This window comes from Rasamsonia emersonii (assembly GCF_000968595.1).
Source record: "Rasamsonia emersonii CBS 393.64 chromosome Unknown ctg1118621759961, whole genome shotgun sequence".
In the NCBI taxonomy this organism is placed as follows: Eukaryota; Fungi; Ascomycota; class Eurotiomycetes; order Eurotiales; family Trichocomaceae; genus Rasamsonia; species Rasamsonia emersonii.
The window spans coordinates 1-14,442 of NW_013563326.1; the positions used below are offsets into that span (position 1 = coordinate 1).

The 14,442-nt window shown below is 50.7% G+C and overlaps 4 protein-coding genes across 4 annotated transcripts; 3 read left to right on the forward strand and 1 right to left on the reverse strand.

Moving 5' to 3' along the window:
- Positions 1 to 19: 19 nt before the first annotated feature.
- T310_0742 (uncharacterized protein) lies at positions 20 to 3,601 on the forward strand (the record flags this gene model as incomplete). Its single annotated transcript, XM_013476374.1, has 3 exons — positions 20 to 2,198; positions 2,252 to 2,905; positions 2,961 to 3,601. Coding segments are annotated over 3 exons (3,474 nt in total), but the record flags the coding sequence as incomplete, so codon positions are not given.
- Positions 3,602 to 3,845: 244 nt separating this feature from the next.
- Positions 3,846 to 6,262, reverse strand: T310_0743 (Glutathione synthetase; the record flags this gene model as incomplete). The annotated part of the gene is made up of 5 exons (XM_013476375.1): positions 3,846 to 5,614; positions 5,791 to 5,809; positions 5,855 to 5,876; positions 5,959 to 6,001; positions 6,220 to 6,262. The coding sequence occupies 5 exons, from the start codon at positions 6,260 to 6,262 to the stop codon at positions 3,846 to 3,848; spliced, it is 1,896 nt and encodes a 631-aa protein (XP_013331829.1).
- Positions 6,263 to 8,302: 2,040 nt separating this feature from the next.
- Positions 8,303 to 8,890, forward strand: T310_0744 (uncharacterized protein; the record flags this gene model as incomplete). Its single annotated transcript, XM_013476376.1, has 1 exon — positions 8,303 to 8,890. One exon carries the CDS (start codon positions 8,303 to 8,305, stop codon positions 8,888 to 8,890), a length of 588 nt encoding a protein of 195 aa, XP_013331830.1.
- Positions 8,891 to 11,206: 2,316 nt separating this feature from the next.
- T310_0745 (uncharacterized protein) lies at positions 11,207 to 12,169 on the forward strand (the record flags this gene model as incomplete). The annotated part of the gene is made up of 2 exons (XM_013476377.1): positions 11,207 to 11,826; positions 11,902 to 12,169. 2 exons carry the CDS (start codon positions 11,207 to 11,209, stop codon positions 12,167 to 12,169), a joined length of 888 nt encoding a protein of 295 aa, XP_013331831.1.
- Positions 12,170 to 14,442: the final 2,273 nt, after the last annotated feature.

Below are 14,442 nucleotides of genomic sequence, written 5' to 3' on the forward strand. Positions count from 1 at the left end.
ATCCGACTATTGGCGCCAGGTGGACCCAAGCCAGTCTTCAAATCCTCTGAAACGCATCGCCTGGCCGGCAAGATATTGCTTCAAAAGGACCAGAGCCGCGTCATCGACATATTTTGAAGGAGTTAATAGCCCTATCAAGGATAGCGACGATCCGTTGCAATTCGCAGAGGATTGGCTAGCTGAAGCTGGCTCTAGGAATGAAAAGCTTGCGTCCCGGAGTTCCGCGTTGTCCCAAGCTCAGCAGAATAAAGACATGTCCACGCCTAAGACAGATATTCCAGATAATATCGAGAGTCTGGCTCGAATAGCCCAGTATCCTGATCTTCAAGCCGCGAGTCTCGTGTATCCGACGCCACCGGACGGTGCTCTGGTCCAAGGCATGATCCATATTGGCTCTGACATGTTTGGCACGGAAGGGTCTGACTTGGCGGCGTCTCAGACGCCAGGTGAAAGGCTACCTGTGAAACGGGAGGAACAGACCTCAGATGTGATCGTTAGCGGTTTTGGCCCATCCAACGGGCTTGGAGTCGGGTCAGGCATGTACGACACGAATGATGATGAGGATTTGTTTGGTGAAATGAATGAAAAGGACTTTGGGTCAAAAGGCATCAGTGATGCCGATTTTAGCTTCTTCGACGAACCAGACTTTGGGTCCCTGGATAACGATAGAGCAAAGGGAGACACCCAGGAACACCAACAGACCTCTTCATTGTCACAAGTACCTGAGGCGAAGGCCGCTCCAGAAGATATCCCGGCTGAGAAATCACTCGAAAGCCAAGGGATATCCGTAGAACCTGCTGAAACAGATATCGGAGCCGTGGCTGCACCAAAGTCCAACTTGACTGTCGATACCTCTGTCAAAGCACCATCCGGGCCGCAGGAGACACTGCCTGAAGATCGGCCGCCGAGTCGTTCGAGGCAGACCATAAGCCCGCCCCTGAGTCCTGTGGAGATCAAGAAGATATTATTCTCGAATCCACAGTCCGGTCAACCAGGGCGGGGAGAAGGTTCTGGCAACCCGACCATAGACAAAAATGCTCGCAGACAGAGCAATTACGATCCCGTCGCCTTTCAACAGGACCTGGCCATGTCAGATCGCAAATACGGAGCCAATGGTCGGTTTTTCTTCTCAGAAAAGACAAACGCGGCCACAGCAGCGACGCGAGAAGACACGCAGATACCTACCGTTGGATTCCCACGAGGACAAAAGTCACGGTCTGAAAATCATATCGACCATAGAGCCACTGGTTCCCAGCAGCAAACCCCAATCCACTCAACACAACCCCGGTTACGTTCCCCATCTGTTTCTAGTGATGAAACCACCGATGACACGAGTGATGATATTTCACAAAGGGCAGCATCACCGACCAGATTCACTGGTCTTAAGAGGAAGCGGCCGGCTTCACAAGCTGACAATTCGACCACCTCTTCATCAGAAGGGCTCTCTACTGCCCCTGATGTGGATGTGACAACATCGAAGGAGGAAAACTCCGTCTTCCTAGGGAATTTTCTGTCAGCCTTCTCCGACTGGTCTTTGGCAGGGTATTTTTCAACAAGGCAGAACCAGTTTTCGCCAGTGCTTTTACGCAAGGAGGATCAAATCCAGCTGGCACAGCTCATGGTCGATCAGGTCACTCAGTCATCTCTCTGCCACAAGGTTGACGGGTGCATGGGTCTTCCGGATCTCGAACATGACGCGCTTTCGCTTCGGACGTTCCTGGAAGATACGACTATTATGGGCGATATAGAAAGACTCGATTTGAAAACGTACGTTTCTCTGCAGGACAGTTCACATATCGCTGCAAACGAGAGCTCGCGGCAGAATACACAACGGAAAGATATCAAGGGCTCGATAACGAAACTGCCGCCGCCGCATTTACGCATTCATCGTGGAAGAGACTTCCTGGAAGTCCTCCCTCCAGCGATATCCTTCTGGGAAACCTTTGGGTTCGAACCAGCAAATGGGACGAAAAACATCTCAGCATACTGCATTTATCCCCAAAATGCGAAAGAGGGGGCAGATGCTTTCCTGGACCGCCTGGGGTTTCTCTATTCGAGCTGCAACTTAGGGAAACACGTCCGAGGGGACAGATCGAAGACTTTTGAGAACGGACTGGGGGCGTGGCACGTCACATTGGGCGGAAACTCTGGTTATCTGTCAACGATGCAGTCATTGAGAACTCTGTGTGAGGGGCTAGGTATGTGACTTCTTTGATGGTTTGTTTTTCAGACTGCCTGACACTGGAATTAGGGACTGCGTTGTCGAAAGCTCCGCCTGTCAGAGACAACTTTGTCATCTACATAATCAACCCGTTCACACACGGTGCTGCGCTTGCGGATATCTGCTCGGCATTTTTGCAACTTTTCCAGAAATATGTTGGAGACGTCGACCGGCATCAGGCCAGGCAACAGCTGAATGAGCTTGTTCTTCAGGTCGTACCTATGAGCTTCATCTCTTCTCCATCTTCACTTGTTGTTCCCACTCAGACCGAATACCTGAACTTGGCACTGGAGGTTTATAATCGGTGCCCTCCCAAAGATACGAGCTCTGGTGTCATGGGATGTGCACCGCCAGTGCTATTGGCCGAATCTGTCCCCAAATCAATCAACTTTAGACTCGCCCCGGAGCGAACATCGCCTTTTCAAGAGGGGAAATGTCTGCATCTAGCACTTTCACGGAGTCTCGACCAGCGCTGGATCAGCGCTGCTTGGTCAGACGGTTCAGGTTCTTGTCAAGTGACGCTGTCGTACTGTCTCCGCACAAGAGGATCAAGCATTAGTCGAATGGTCTCCGACGTAAGACATGAGATTTGGGAGACTACTAAGGACATTATGGAGAGGACACAGACTCGGTGGAAGATTTTCCTGGTTAGGACAGAACCGACAGATCAGGAAGATATTGACGGTATGACCGATCCTAAACTTGTGACAGTGTTTAGATTACTAACTGACTTCTCAAGCATGGACGGGTCTTGTTGAACGATATAACCAGATGAGATCTATGCCCGTCGAGCTGACGATACTCAGCGTCAATATCGCTCCCGGTCTCCGTCTAGAGCTCCCATCGTCCCAAATACAGTTGAATACCATGAATTCTCAGACGTCCTCGACACCTGTCACCACTCCTCACGCGGGAATGCCTTCGCCCGACCAGTTCGGTGGGAGTGCCGCAACACCCACCAGTAGTAGTCAGGGGCCCGCCAATGCGCCAACACCGACGGATATATCCTCCATCATGGAGCCAGAATCCGACGCTGTCCTTATTGATGCAGCCGATGAATCCTGGGGGATCATTTTATCGCACCGTCTCAGCAACTCGCTGTTCATGACGGAATACCGCCCAGCGCTGGCGAGCGGTTATCTGCTGCGGCGCAAGGGCGTGAGCGAAAGCCAAGGGGTGGTTGCGATGGGCGTGAATCTGGTCTATACGCAGAGGCCGCCTGCGTCGTACGAGACTGTCCTCCGGGAAACACTGGGCATGTATCGTGACCTGGCGACGCTGGCGCGAGCGAAGGGCACACTGCACGTGCAACGGAATACGTTGCCATGGCACATCGCGACGGCTGTCAAGGGACAGGAATTGTTGAGTTATATCCTTTGAAAAGCAGTCGGATGGACGCTTCAAAACTGGTGTTGGAGGTGTCGATCTTGATCTGGGCCGGAAATCTTTTTTCTGTTCGTTTTATGTTGGAGGATATAAACTCGCATTGGCGTTGGGTATACCATTTCTGTTGATTTGATTGATTTGATATGATTTCATGTACATACATGTACATTTCTTCTTATCTACATAGTGCTAATTACAGCAGTTTTACTAGATACTTTCCTTCTCTGCACAGGAAATATTATACATCAACCAAGCACGGGGTATCAAAGCAGCCGTAACCTTTGACGACGCTCATCTCGTCGATCTGCGCATCCTTGGTTTTGAACGACCATCCACCGACGGCGTTTACTAGGAGATCACAATGATTATTGCTCCTGCTTTGGCTTGTCCGCCTCTTCCACAAACACGTCCCAAAAACGCCCAGCTCGGAAACCACTCTCCCCGCGAAGATCTCCCTGGGAGGAGGCGACATGAGGACGTTGTACAGACTCGGCGACCGGATCCGCTCCATCAGGATGTACGACGACCACTGCGCCTGCGGGATCGAGGCGAGGAAGCCCGGGATGGCCTCGCCGTAGACGTTGTGGCTGCCGCCTTCGAGCGAAGATGGTTTCAGGACGTGTGATCGCGCCGAGGGCCGGTTTGTCGCCAGTTGACGCCCGGTGCGCCCTGCGTCGGAGGCGTCGTCGAGCGGGTAGAGAGGCATGAACGTTTCTCGGACCTTGGCCGCTTTGTCTGGTGGCAGCCACCGCTCGAGCGTGCCTGGGACAGCCAGTGCTTGTTGGACCTTCTTGAAGGTCGCGATGTGCGCTAGCAGAGAAGGGCATTTGATTGCGCGGGACAGTTCCAGACGGAGACGCGCTTGTCGGCCCGGACTGTTGCTGCTGCTGCTGCTGCTGCTGCTGCTGTCATTCGCTTTCGCTTTCACTTTCTCTTTCACCTTGTTGGTGAAGTCCGTCTCATACTCCTCCGCCTCGTAGCCCGCACGCATGTAGACGACGGAAATCTCCAGGGGGTTCTTCCCTCTCAGCCAGGGCGGATGGAAGAGCAGCTCCCGACCGGACTCGCTCAGGGACGTGTAGGCGAGCACATCGAGGGGGAAATCGACGCGGTACGCCGGCACGGGCGGGTCTCTGTTCCAGAGCGCGTACTCGATGGGCCGCTCGTCGGCGATGTTGAAGTTGCGCGGCTGGACAATGAACAGCACGGCTGTCTTGGTCGCGATTTGGCTTTTGGGCGCGCCGTAGGCGGCGTGCGCGGTGGCCAGGCAGGAGGCGAGAGAGTGGATTGTGTAGTTGGGTGGGATTGCGGATGGCTGGATGGGGTTGGTATCTTCTTTTTCTTCTTCTCGCTCTTCTTCTTCCTCGTCATTGCTGTTGTGGTTGTATGCCCCCGTCCGCACCAGGTATCGATGCATATCGACGACCTTGTTCGCGTGCGATCCCCCAGCGCAGGAGTACGAATTGAACTCGACCTGTTTGAGCGTGACGTTCGCGAGGGGATTACTCTCGTCATCGTCATCATCGTGATTGTCATCTCGACTCTGAACGTGAAGCATATAGTCCGAGCGAAAGATGCCCGCCGAAAGCGGCTGCACGGAGCCAGCCTTTTTGACCTCGTGATGGACGTGCCAGAGCGCAGCGGCCAGCGGCTCGACGTGGACGAGATCCTTAGTGACGTCCCACAGCCACTCTTCATCTTCGGCCACAGCGCAGTAGAGCTCGTTGTACGTGGACTCTAGATCCAGGGCGTGCTGGAACACGGGCCGGGGGAACAGGGTCGGGAAGACGCTGACGCCGATGGGACGGGCCAGCACGCTGTGCTCCGTCTCCGACTGGACGAGCTTGAGCAACGAGCCGTGGTTGAGCTGCCAGTCCTTGATCTGGGCGAGGAGCGACTCTGCGTGTTGGGAGGACAGGTTGGGAGGATACCTGTACGTCGATTGTTCGGTTGGCCTGTTCTTTTTCTTCGATCTGTGCAAGTCCAAATTCTTGAGCAGGAACATAACTATATACTATATATATGTATTGTACATATGTAGCTATATATTAATGTGTAAGAATATTAATAGAGATGGAATTATACGCATGAATACGGGGTATTATTGTTAGTATTAGATTGTGGGGTGCGGCTGTGCTGATAACCTTATGCACAAGCATATCGTCATGCAGGTAATAACTTACTCCTCAAGAAATAACAGGACTAGAAGAAAGATGGGCGAGTTTCAACATTAAAGCATCTACATACACTACTGTCAAGCAAAAAACCCCTGTAGGCTGTCATCTAATATATGCTGTCCAATTCCAAAAAGGGTAATATCGTATCAACAATCAGAAATCAAAAAAGCTCACCTCACAGTCCATGTTCTTGCAAGCGAGGTCACGTAGGAAAAATCTTTGATTGAGCATATACAACATCTAAGAGTTAGTCTGACCTGATCTGACCTGACCCCAACTCCGCGTGGTGAGGATCACATGCATGGCTCCATGACCCAGGCGTGACCACGTCTCACGGGACCAGAAGGGAAGAGGAGACTTTGCACCATGTCATGGGAATTCTAATACAATACATTACTGATCAAGGGCAGCATTTTCAGCCGTGTCGTCATTTACCTGACTTTCTTAGAGTTTGCCACTTCTGACTAGAGGGATACATGACTGCAGTCTTCAAGGCACATTCCCACTGCAATGAGAAGGAGATATGCAAGTCATTTCGCGATACGGAGTATGCCTGCAGCCAGATAGATCAGAGATGGCGGCACAACGCGGCAAATGCGGAACAACAATATTGATATTGAGGATCGACTGTTGGTGCCTGATTTGTAGGGTAGTAAGGACTACCTACGGAGAAATTCCACAAAGGTTTTCAGAGCTCATGACCTACCGCTCAACAAGGCAGATTCGAAAGGGCTTTTTGTCTAGCCGTCACGCGAAAAATCCCGATATCAGAAAGCAGGTACTATACTATACTACACATAATTGGCTACGAGGCAGAACGATCACAGTCACCAATAGGCAGCAGCGCGGATGATGGCCGAAGGCGAGAATAATGACATGATCGCAAGGCCGATTCTTGCTAGAGTTGCACGGTAAGCAAGCGAACAAGCGGCATGATGCCGGAATTCAAGGGAAAGATGCCAGCTGAAAAAGGAGAGCACCAAGCATGGATGACAGATACACCCAAGCACAAGGACAAAAAGCACAGACCCGTGTCATACGATACCGTACTAGGCTGATCAGCCACTGTCAGCACCAGCCTCAATGCATAATGTTGCACGAAGAAAAAAAAAACTTTGGAGGGAACGATGCGCCATCTGGTTCGGAAATAGCGATGGTGATACAAACCCCGAATGGAAGAACCCTTGAAAGGGCTCAACAAGCGCAAAACTGGCGCTGTGATCGTTTCCAATTTCAAAATATTTCCTGTTGCTATTTATAACTTGTAGGAAGCGTAATTGGCAGATATCACAGTCTAGAAAAAGATTCTATCGATCAAGAATGAGTGTTTCATGAGAAACTCTGCCTCTGGAATCGGGATGTGGCCGCTGAGTGTGATTTCGCACATAAGCGCTGAGGGGACGGACTGTTGCTCGAATTAGCATCAGAGAAACGAGCAACCTGCAGCAGACCGATCGGATCGGTGTAGATTTGACCAGGGAATTTTCCTAGGAGACCGATCTCACAGCGGCGTCTAATCTGACAGTCTTCCAGTGTCATCGACAGCATGCACATTGGAGCGATAGGGCAGCAGAGTTCGAATCGGAGAAATCGCGCCTAAGCAAGCAGAAACTGTCGAATGGAACACCGTCCTGCAGCGGACGATCTCGTGTTCTCTGACCATGGCGGAGGCTGAGCCACGCCGCACTAAGATAGTGTCACGATGAGGCTGAAATGTTATATGGACTGTACTCTAGACGACGGAGTATGGCGTACATGGTAGGGATCATTTATTCTTAGCAGTGGTTGAAACAACTTTGTATCTGTTCTGGTGTCTTGTGTCAGCAGTCGCCGCCCAGCCAGCGCCAGCGGCTGGCCAACAAATGACTGTTGGAGAACAGAGGGCTTACAGTTCTCCAAACTGTACCAAACTCCTGGGTATGACAAAATAAGAATAGCGCGGTCATCGACTACGACAGAACGAGATGGCTTGGGAGATGACTCGATTGCAGGCCAGATGACTGGGTCCCGCGTTGCGCATGGCTGTGCCGGGCTTGTGATGCCACAGGGCGATCAGCGAGTGCACCCTGTGGCCGTTGTCGAAACGGACGAGGCCGTGGCAGCAAGAGGGGCCAGCCACAGCCATGATTCTGGCGATTCTCATGACGATCGCATGCAGGATTAGCGTTGGAGAGAGGGCGCGTGGACAGGGACGCCAGGCACCCTCCACGAGTTCATGCGGTACGGTACGGTAACGCATGCAGCTTAAAGATGGCCGATCCCCTCCCATGACCCCGAAGAACCCCACCACAACAGTTTGATATAATCTAACGGTCTGAACTGCCTCGATCGGAGTCCTCTCTCATCATCAACCTCGTCTGTTTTCTTCTACGTTATCTTCTACACATCTCCACTCTGTCCTGTCGCCTTGAACAGGCTTTCCAAGCTGTCCTTCCTTCGCACGCGATCGCGCTTCCACTTCGACCCCTTGCCGTCCAACTCGTCCTTCGAGCGCCGTCCGCTTCGACGCTCGACCACAATGCCGTTCCTCCAAGAGCCCGCCGAGGACGCGCCCGTCGTGCGGGTGCGCGACCTGCACGACGACGAGAATTTCGTCCTGAGCGAGTTTGAGCGTCACGCCGGCCACTGCTCGCGCTGCGCGGATCCCCTCGACGCCTTCCGCGAAGGCCGCTCCCTCTGCGAGCGCGGACACCAGTATGCGATCGACGTGGCGGAATACGTCTTCAGCAAGAATGGCAAGGCCTACTCGGTCGTCGACCAGGGCTTCAACCAACAGACGCTGGTCAAGATCCCGCGCGACTGCAAGGCGGCGCGTCGCCTGCTCCTGGCGATCGAGGAAGGCCTGCGCCTGCGTCGCAGCCAGCAGCAGGACCAAGGGCCGGTCATCAGCTACGATTCCACCTACCCGGTTGCGCCTCGACGACCGGCCGCCCCGGAGCCGTACACTCAGATCATCGAGCGCGCGCCTCGCACGCGGCGCCGGGTCATTGTCTACCGGCGCGGCTCTCCCAGTCGCGGGTCGCTGTACGAGTCGGACTTTGTGGACCGCATTGAACGCCATTACGATGCGCTGCGGGTGCATCGGCCTGCCGAATACTTCCGCTGATCGTCGACTATACCTGGCGCTTGTTATCTGCATATATATGTGCATGGTCCGTTCAGTCGCGTCCCAGAAAGGAAGCGATGAATCAATCCACCGCTAGGTCTCTTCTGTTGAGAACGCGCTCTGTCTGAGCAAGTTCTGCCTGCCATTGGCACATCTCCGGCAGGTACATCTCCGTGTATCTAGGGATCCATCCCCGACAGAAAATTTTGTCGCGCGCGGGGTAGCTGTGGCCCTGCAGGCTGCAGCTGCAATGAACAAGCCCGGCAAGCGGCATGTGACGGGCGATGGCTGAGTCGGCGATGAGTCAATCAGAAATTCAGAATCGACTCAGCCCGCCGTCTGCGGGCCGGGCCGGCGTCCACAAAGATCTTCCAGTCTGATTGGTCGATCTGGCTCGTCGTTTGTATCCAGATAGCGTACCATACCATAGGAACACTGAATCAAATCATTCATTCGATTCAATTCACCCATTTCTTTGGTATATTGATATTTTCTTCAAGTATATGTATCTCGTAGTTTCATTCTAAATCAGAAATCAGCTAGGTACAGTACAAGTATGACTGTAACTAGATTCATTCGGTACTGTTAAAAAAACGTTAAAAAAATACAATGCGGGGCTTGCCGTCTTCCCTTGCCCCGCAGCAAATCCATCCATCCATCCAATCTTTTCTTTCCCACCTAGGCAGGTAGTTACCGGGTCGATATCAAATAATTCGAATGATAATTATTTGATGAGTCATGAACACGAACAGATCATCTCCACTTGTTCTGTTCAGAAGATCAGAATTTCAATATTCATATCCTCAACGGAGAACATGTATAGTACATACCTAGTCAGTCAGACTTGTTATTAGTTAAAGTAATTGTGCATGCAGTACCTTATGTATGTGCATACATATGTATGATGTACGACATTCTGCAGAAAAAATTGATCGAGTCAAGTCGAGTCCAGTCGAGTGGATGATCTACTTGCTGTACGTGCTGCAGTATGGTTTGTTGAGTCGTTGACTGCCGACCTGCAGTCTGCCGCTGCCTAGTCATGACTGACTCAGTGGAGGACACCCCACCATCCTGCGTCCTGCATCTTGCATCCTGCATTCACTAGTCTGGAGTTTCTGATCTACGGGTGAGGTCTGTCTTTTACTGGATAATCTCGTTAGGTAGGTAGGTAGGGTTGGTTGCTGCCTAGATGCGAGTACTGTACCTCTTGATCTTCGATTCCTTCATTATTAGTAGTCTGCAATAGGTAGACTTGACACTCTGTCTTCTCTTTTTTTTTTCCCGTGTCTAAAGTAATACTCTGTACCTTTGATAGGCTTCGCTAGTAGCAGAGGTCTAGGGTTATGGTTTATGGTAATAACATTGTAATGTGGTGCAGAAACAAGTTTATTAGCCATATATATTATATTATTATAAGCCCTTTATCAAGAGAGGGCTATAGATTAATCTGAACATGGTACCAAGTAGCAAAGGTTCAATCAATACGTTAGATTAACAGTGACTCGCATACTCTCTGGATAATAGCTCATTTTATTTGCTAGAGGGATAGGGTTGATAAAATGTGAATGTCAACTGTTGAAAGTTTTTGTGTTGGTAATCTTTTTTTTCCCCTTTCTGGATTTCTGGTGAAATACGAAGGCAAAGCCCTAAGAGATTACTATTTCCTTACGAAGATATAATTCTACTACCTAGGTACCTGTAATATTGCATATATATATAGCTATTTCCCTGCTTGTTTATTGCTCTTGCTCTTGTAGAAGCTCCTGCGGCAGTTGCTGCTTCAGACGTTTATGCTTGGTACATTCGTCGCAATAGTCCTTCGATATAGACAACAATCCTGATTAAATCAGCTGAAATTGGCACTGCAAGGGACAGATGTTATATAGATAGAGGTCTAGCTCTCTTTTCATCACTACTGCTTGCGTTGACTGCCCCAAGAAAACTCTGTTTTGACTGTCGCCCTTGGATACTTACCTGATCAACACATTGCACACTCGTAGAACCATCCGGAATGGATTATATATGCACACATTGGGTTAACACTTCTCGGCGCCCTAATTTCTGCAGATAAATAAGTTCTGTCTCCGTTGTCTTCTGTTCCAGCTTCTTTCTTTCCTAACGCTTCACAGGTTCTGACGTTTGGGTTCTCTGAGATTGTCAAAGAAGCAAAAGCACAAGCTCAAATTTACCTCTGATCACTCACATTGAATACGGCGGTCGCCTCCAGTCACGCTACTGCGCGTGTCGCATCCCCTGGGAGCATATAAACAGTGGTCTTCTTTGTGTACTCCCCTTATTCTTTCTCTTTCCTCCACCATGATTCCCTCCTGGTTCCGTCTGCGCGAGGTCATGCCGTCCGATCCTCAAGACCCAGCAAACGCAATGGAGGTCAACCAGCTGCACCGCGCTCTTACTTCTCTCTTGATCCTTCCTGATACCGAACAGCGCATCGAAGAACGCTTCTCCAGGCCTCTGCCTCCCTATGACCCTCACAACGCGTCCGTCATCCAGTATCGCACGCTCAATCCTGGTCCCCACCACAGCAACGTCGCCTTTGCCGACCATCTCTTTCTTTTACATACGGCCAGCTATCCACGTGTTCCTGCGGCCTCGGTGATGAGTCTCGAGCAAGACCAAGATAACAACATCACTGGCGCTTGTCATAGCCGTCAGCGCACTCTTGAATGGCTTGAACAACTCTCCCGCGTCCCTCCTGAGAATCCCCGCGTGCCGTCTCATGGGCTGCTGACTGGAACTCCTCCTCGAGTACTGCCAGAGACGAATCTGAAAGAGGACGAAATGAGCGAAGATGGAAACGATGGAGACGACGAATATGAAGACGAGGAGGACGAGGAAGAAGAAGACGACGACGACGACAACGACAACGACAACGACGAAAACAAAGGTGGAAACGACAGAGACAGTCTCCGCGTCAAGTGAGCACCAACTGATCGATTCCATAACGAGCAGTTTCTAATAAAATCAATGTATAGACGCTGACCATCACACAGCGTCCTCGACGAACCGAGGACGGCGTCCGGCCCACGTCGTCGCTCCTCTCGCATGGCACAACTTCGTCCGGCTCGCCAGACGCCGTCCTCGGTTCGTCGCATCATCGGGGGAAGAGGAGGAAGAGGAAAGAAGCGCGGCCGCGATGGGGATTGCAACGGAGGCGCCCGTCCGAAGAAACCAAAGAAAACGAAATCGGATGGGTGGCCGCCGTTATCCTCACTGAGACGGAGCAGTCGGCTTGCCGGTGCTGCTTCCACGGGCGTTTGATCGTTAGTTGGAAGTTGGTCGGCAAATCGGCTGCTTTGTCTCAGCCTGCGAGTTAGTCCTCAGTTAGAGGTGTTTTGTCTTGTTATCTGCATATATGTATCTACGTAATGGACTAGCTCGCATGGTCGCGGTCGGCGCGGAGGGGATTGCATTCGTATTCGTGTTTGTATTTGTATTTGCATTTGTATATGTACTGTACATATATAGCATCAATTGAGCATGTGGCGATTCTTCTGCTTTGCATTTCGTAGATCTATACCTGTAGTCTAAACCGCACTCGACAATCGCCATGAGGGGTACTCGCGACTCTGCCTGACGCGTAATAGTAGTCGAGACCAAGCGTACAGTACATACAGACCTACCTAGGTAGGTACCTATGCTATCCCTCTACAGTCCTCTTACTCCGTAGGCAGGTAGAAAGATCCAGCAAGAATTCTTCTTCCGTGGAAAAGTAGAAGATTCGAGAAATCGCAGATTCTATAGACTAAACAATCATCACCATACGGACTACGGACTATTATTAATATTTGTCAAAGAAGGAAGAAAAAATGTGAAAACGCTGCTAACTCTGTACTAATAACAATACCAACCCCAAATCCAAACCGTCCGATCAACATTGCCAATTCCTGTAGCATTGACGTTTTGGACATGTGCTAGGACTTCTTGGAAACTACACCGCTTGGCTGGATTTTAAATCGGACTGACTAATTACTCACTTATCACGGGCGGGACGGGATGTAATAATACTACTACTACGGAGGAAAATAATGGCACAGACTAGGTGATTTACTTATTTTATTACCTTCCTAGGTAGGTAGGAAGGTCGTATCTGTTGGCGGGGTAATAGTTATTTTGTTTCTCAGAGATACTCTACGGAGGACTCCATCCTCGACGCAGGGTCCGAAATAACATACATATCTGCCTAGGTATGTATGTATGTACTAACTATTATTATCACCGTTGTTTCAGCGCGAGTCACTACTGCTAGCCTGCTGCGACATCGGGTCAACGATTCGGACAAATGATAATAACCTGGGCCGTGGAAATAAGACATATCCTTCCCCACCCCAATCCAACTGTGGCTGGTGAAATGTCGCTAAATTGATTTGCTGGCTGCATCGTCTAATCTACCAGCACACCTTCGTCATTGCCATATCCTCCTTACTTCGTGCAGTTTCTACTCCGCATGTAGTATCTATGCAACTGTGTAGGAGTGTTGTCGGCTGACACTGCCCATTACAGTACTCTGTATATTAGGATTTGATAAGACGCAACGGGAGGGTTAACTTCGACCTCGTTCCCCGCGTCGAGTTGGTGTATGACGTTTGAAATACTTTTTTTTGTGACTCGAGATGGAGGTATGTCTCTAACCTAGTTGATGGTGGTGATCGCCATTAGTTCGCTGCGCTGCGCCATCATGTGACACACCATCGCAGCTCTCCAAGGCAGACAGGGCTGCAGCACGGTCATCCTGACAAGCCTGAGATATAAGGATCTATCTTGATCTCCGCACACTCCAACCGTTGACACTGTTCACGCGGCCCTTTGCATACAAAGTCAAACCGCTTAGCTCCCGCCCGGAAAGGCCTGGCCCTAATCTGTGAAACAAGACTCCAGTCGAATCATATCGGCTCTTGTTCTCGGTCATGAGATGCGTAACACAAAACTATCGCCCCGCAGGATGGTGGGAAGGTCGGGACTTGTCGCGAGTTTCGGATCTGGGCCGGAGACACCGCCCTCCTGGGTTCCCCAGCTCGGATCCGCTCCTAGCTGTAGGTAGCCGTGGCGTTTTGATGGACATTTAGGACCAGACAGAACACCCTCAACGGTTGGGTTTGTCGAACTTCTCCAGACATGATTCGCAGTTGTCCTGTCGTTCACGAAGCTCTGACCACCCTCCCGTCCCAAGCTTCGATGCAAGTTTGATTTCTTCCATCTTCGCAATCTGGAGCGAGTCAGTAGACACACGACATCAGTCCGTAATTTAGGTCAGAAACTTGATTTATGATCTCAAGGGAGGTTTATCTGTTCCCCCACAAGCTTTTCGTCTTGCTTTTGGCTGAATAGCGATGGTCTGTCCGAGAAATCAAGCAAAGCAAGGTGTTTGTTGCACAACGATTTAGCGCTTGGAGCGCCAAAAAAGACAAAAAGAAAGGACACGATTCACGCTGAGACATGCGAGATATGGCATTTCATATCCGCTGCAGAAATCATGCTAGCCATAGACTGAGTAAGATACGAAAATAGCATGTAGCACTTGTACATGGACCAGC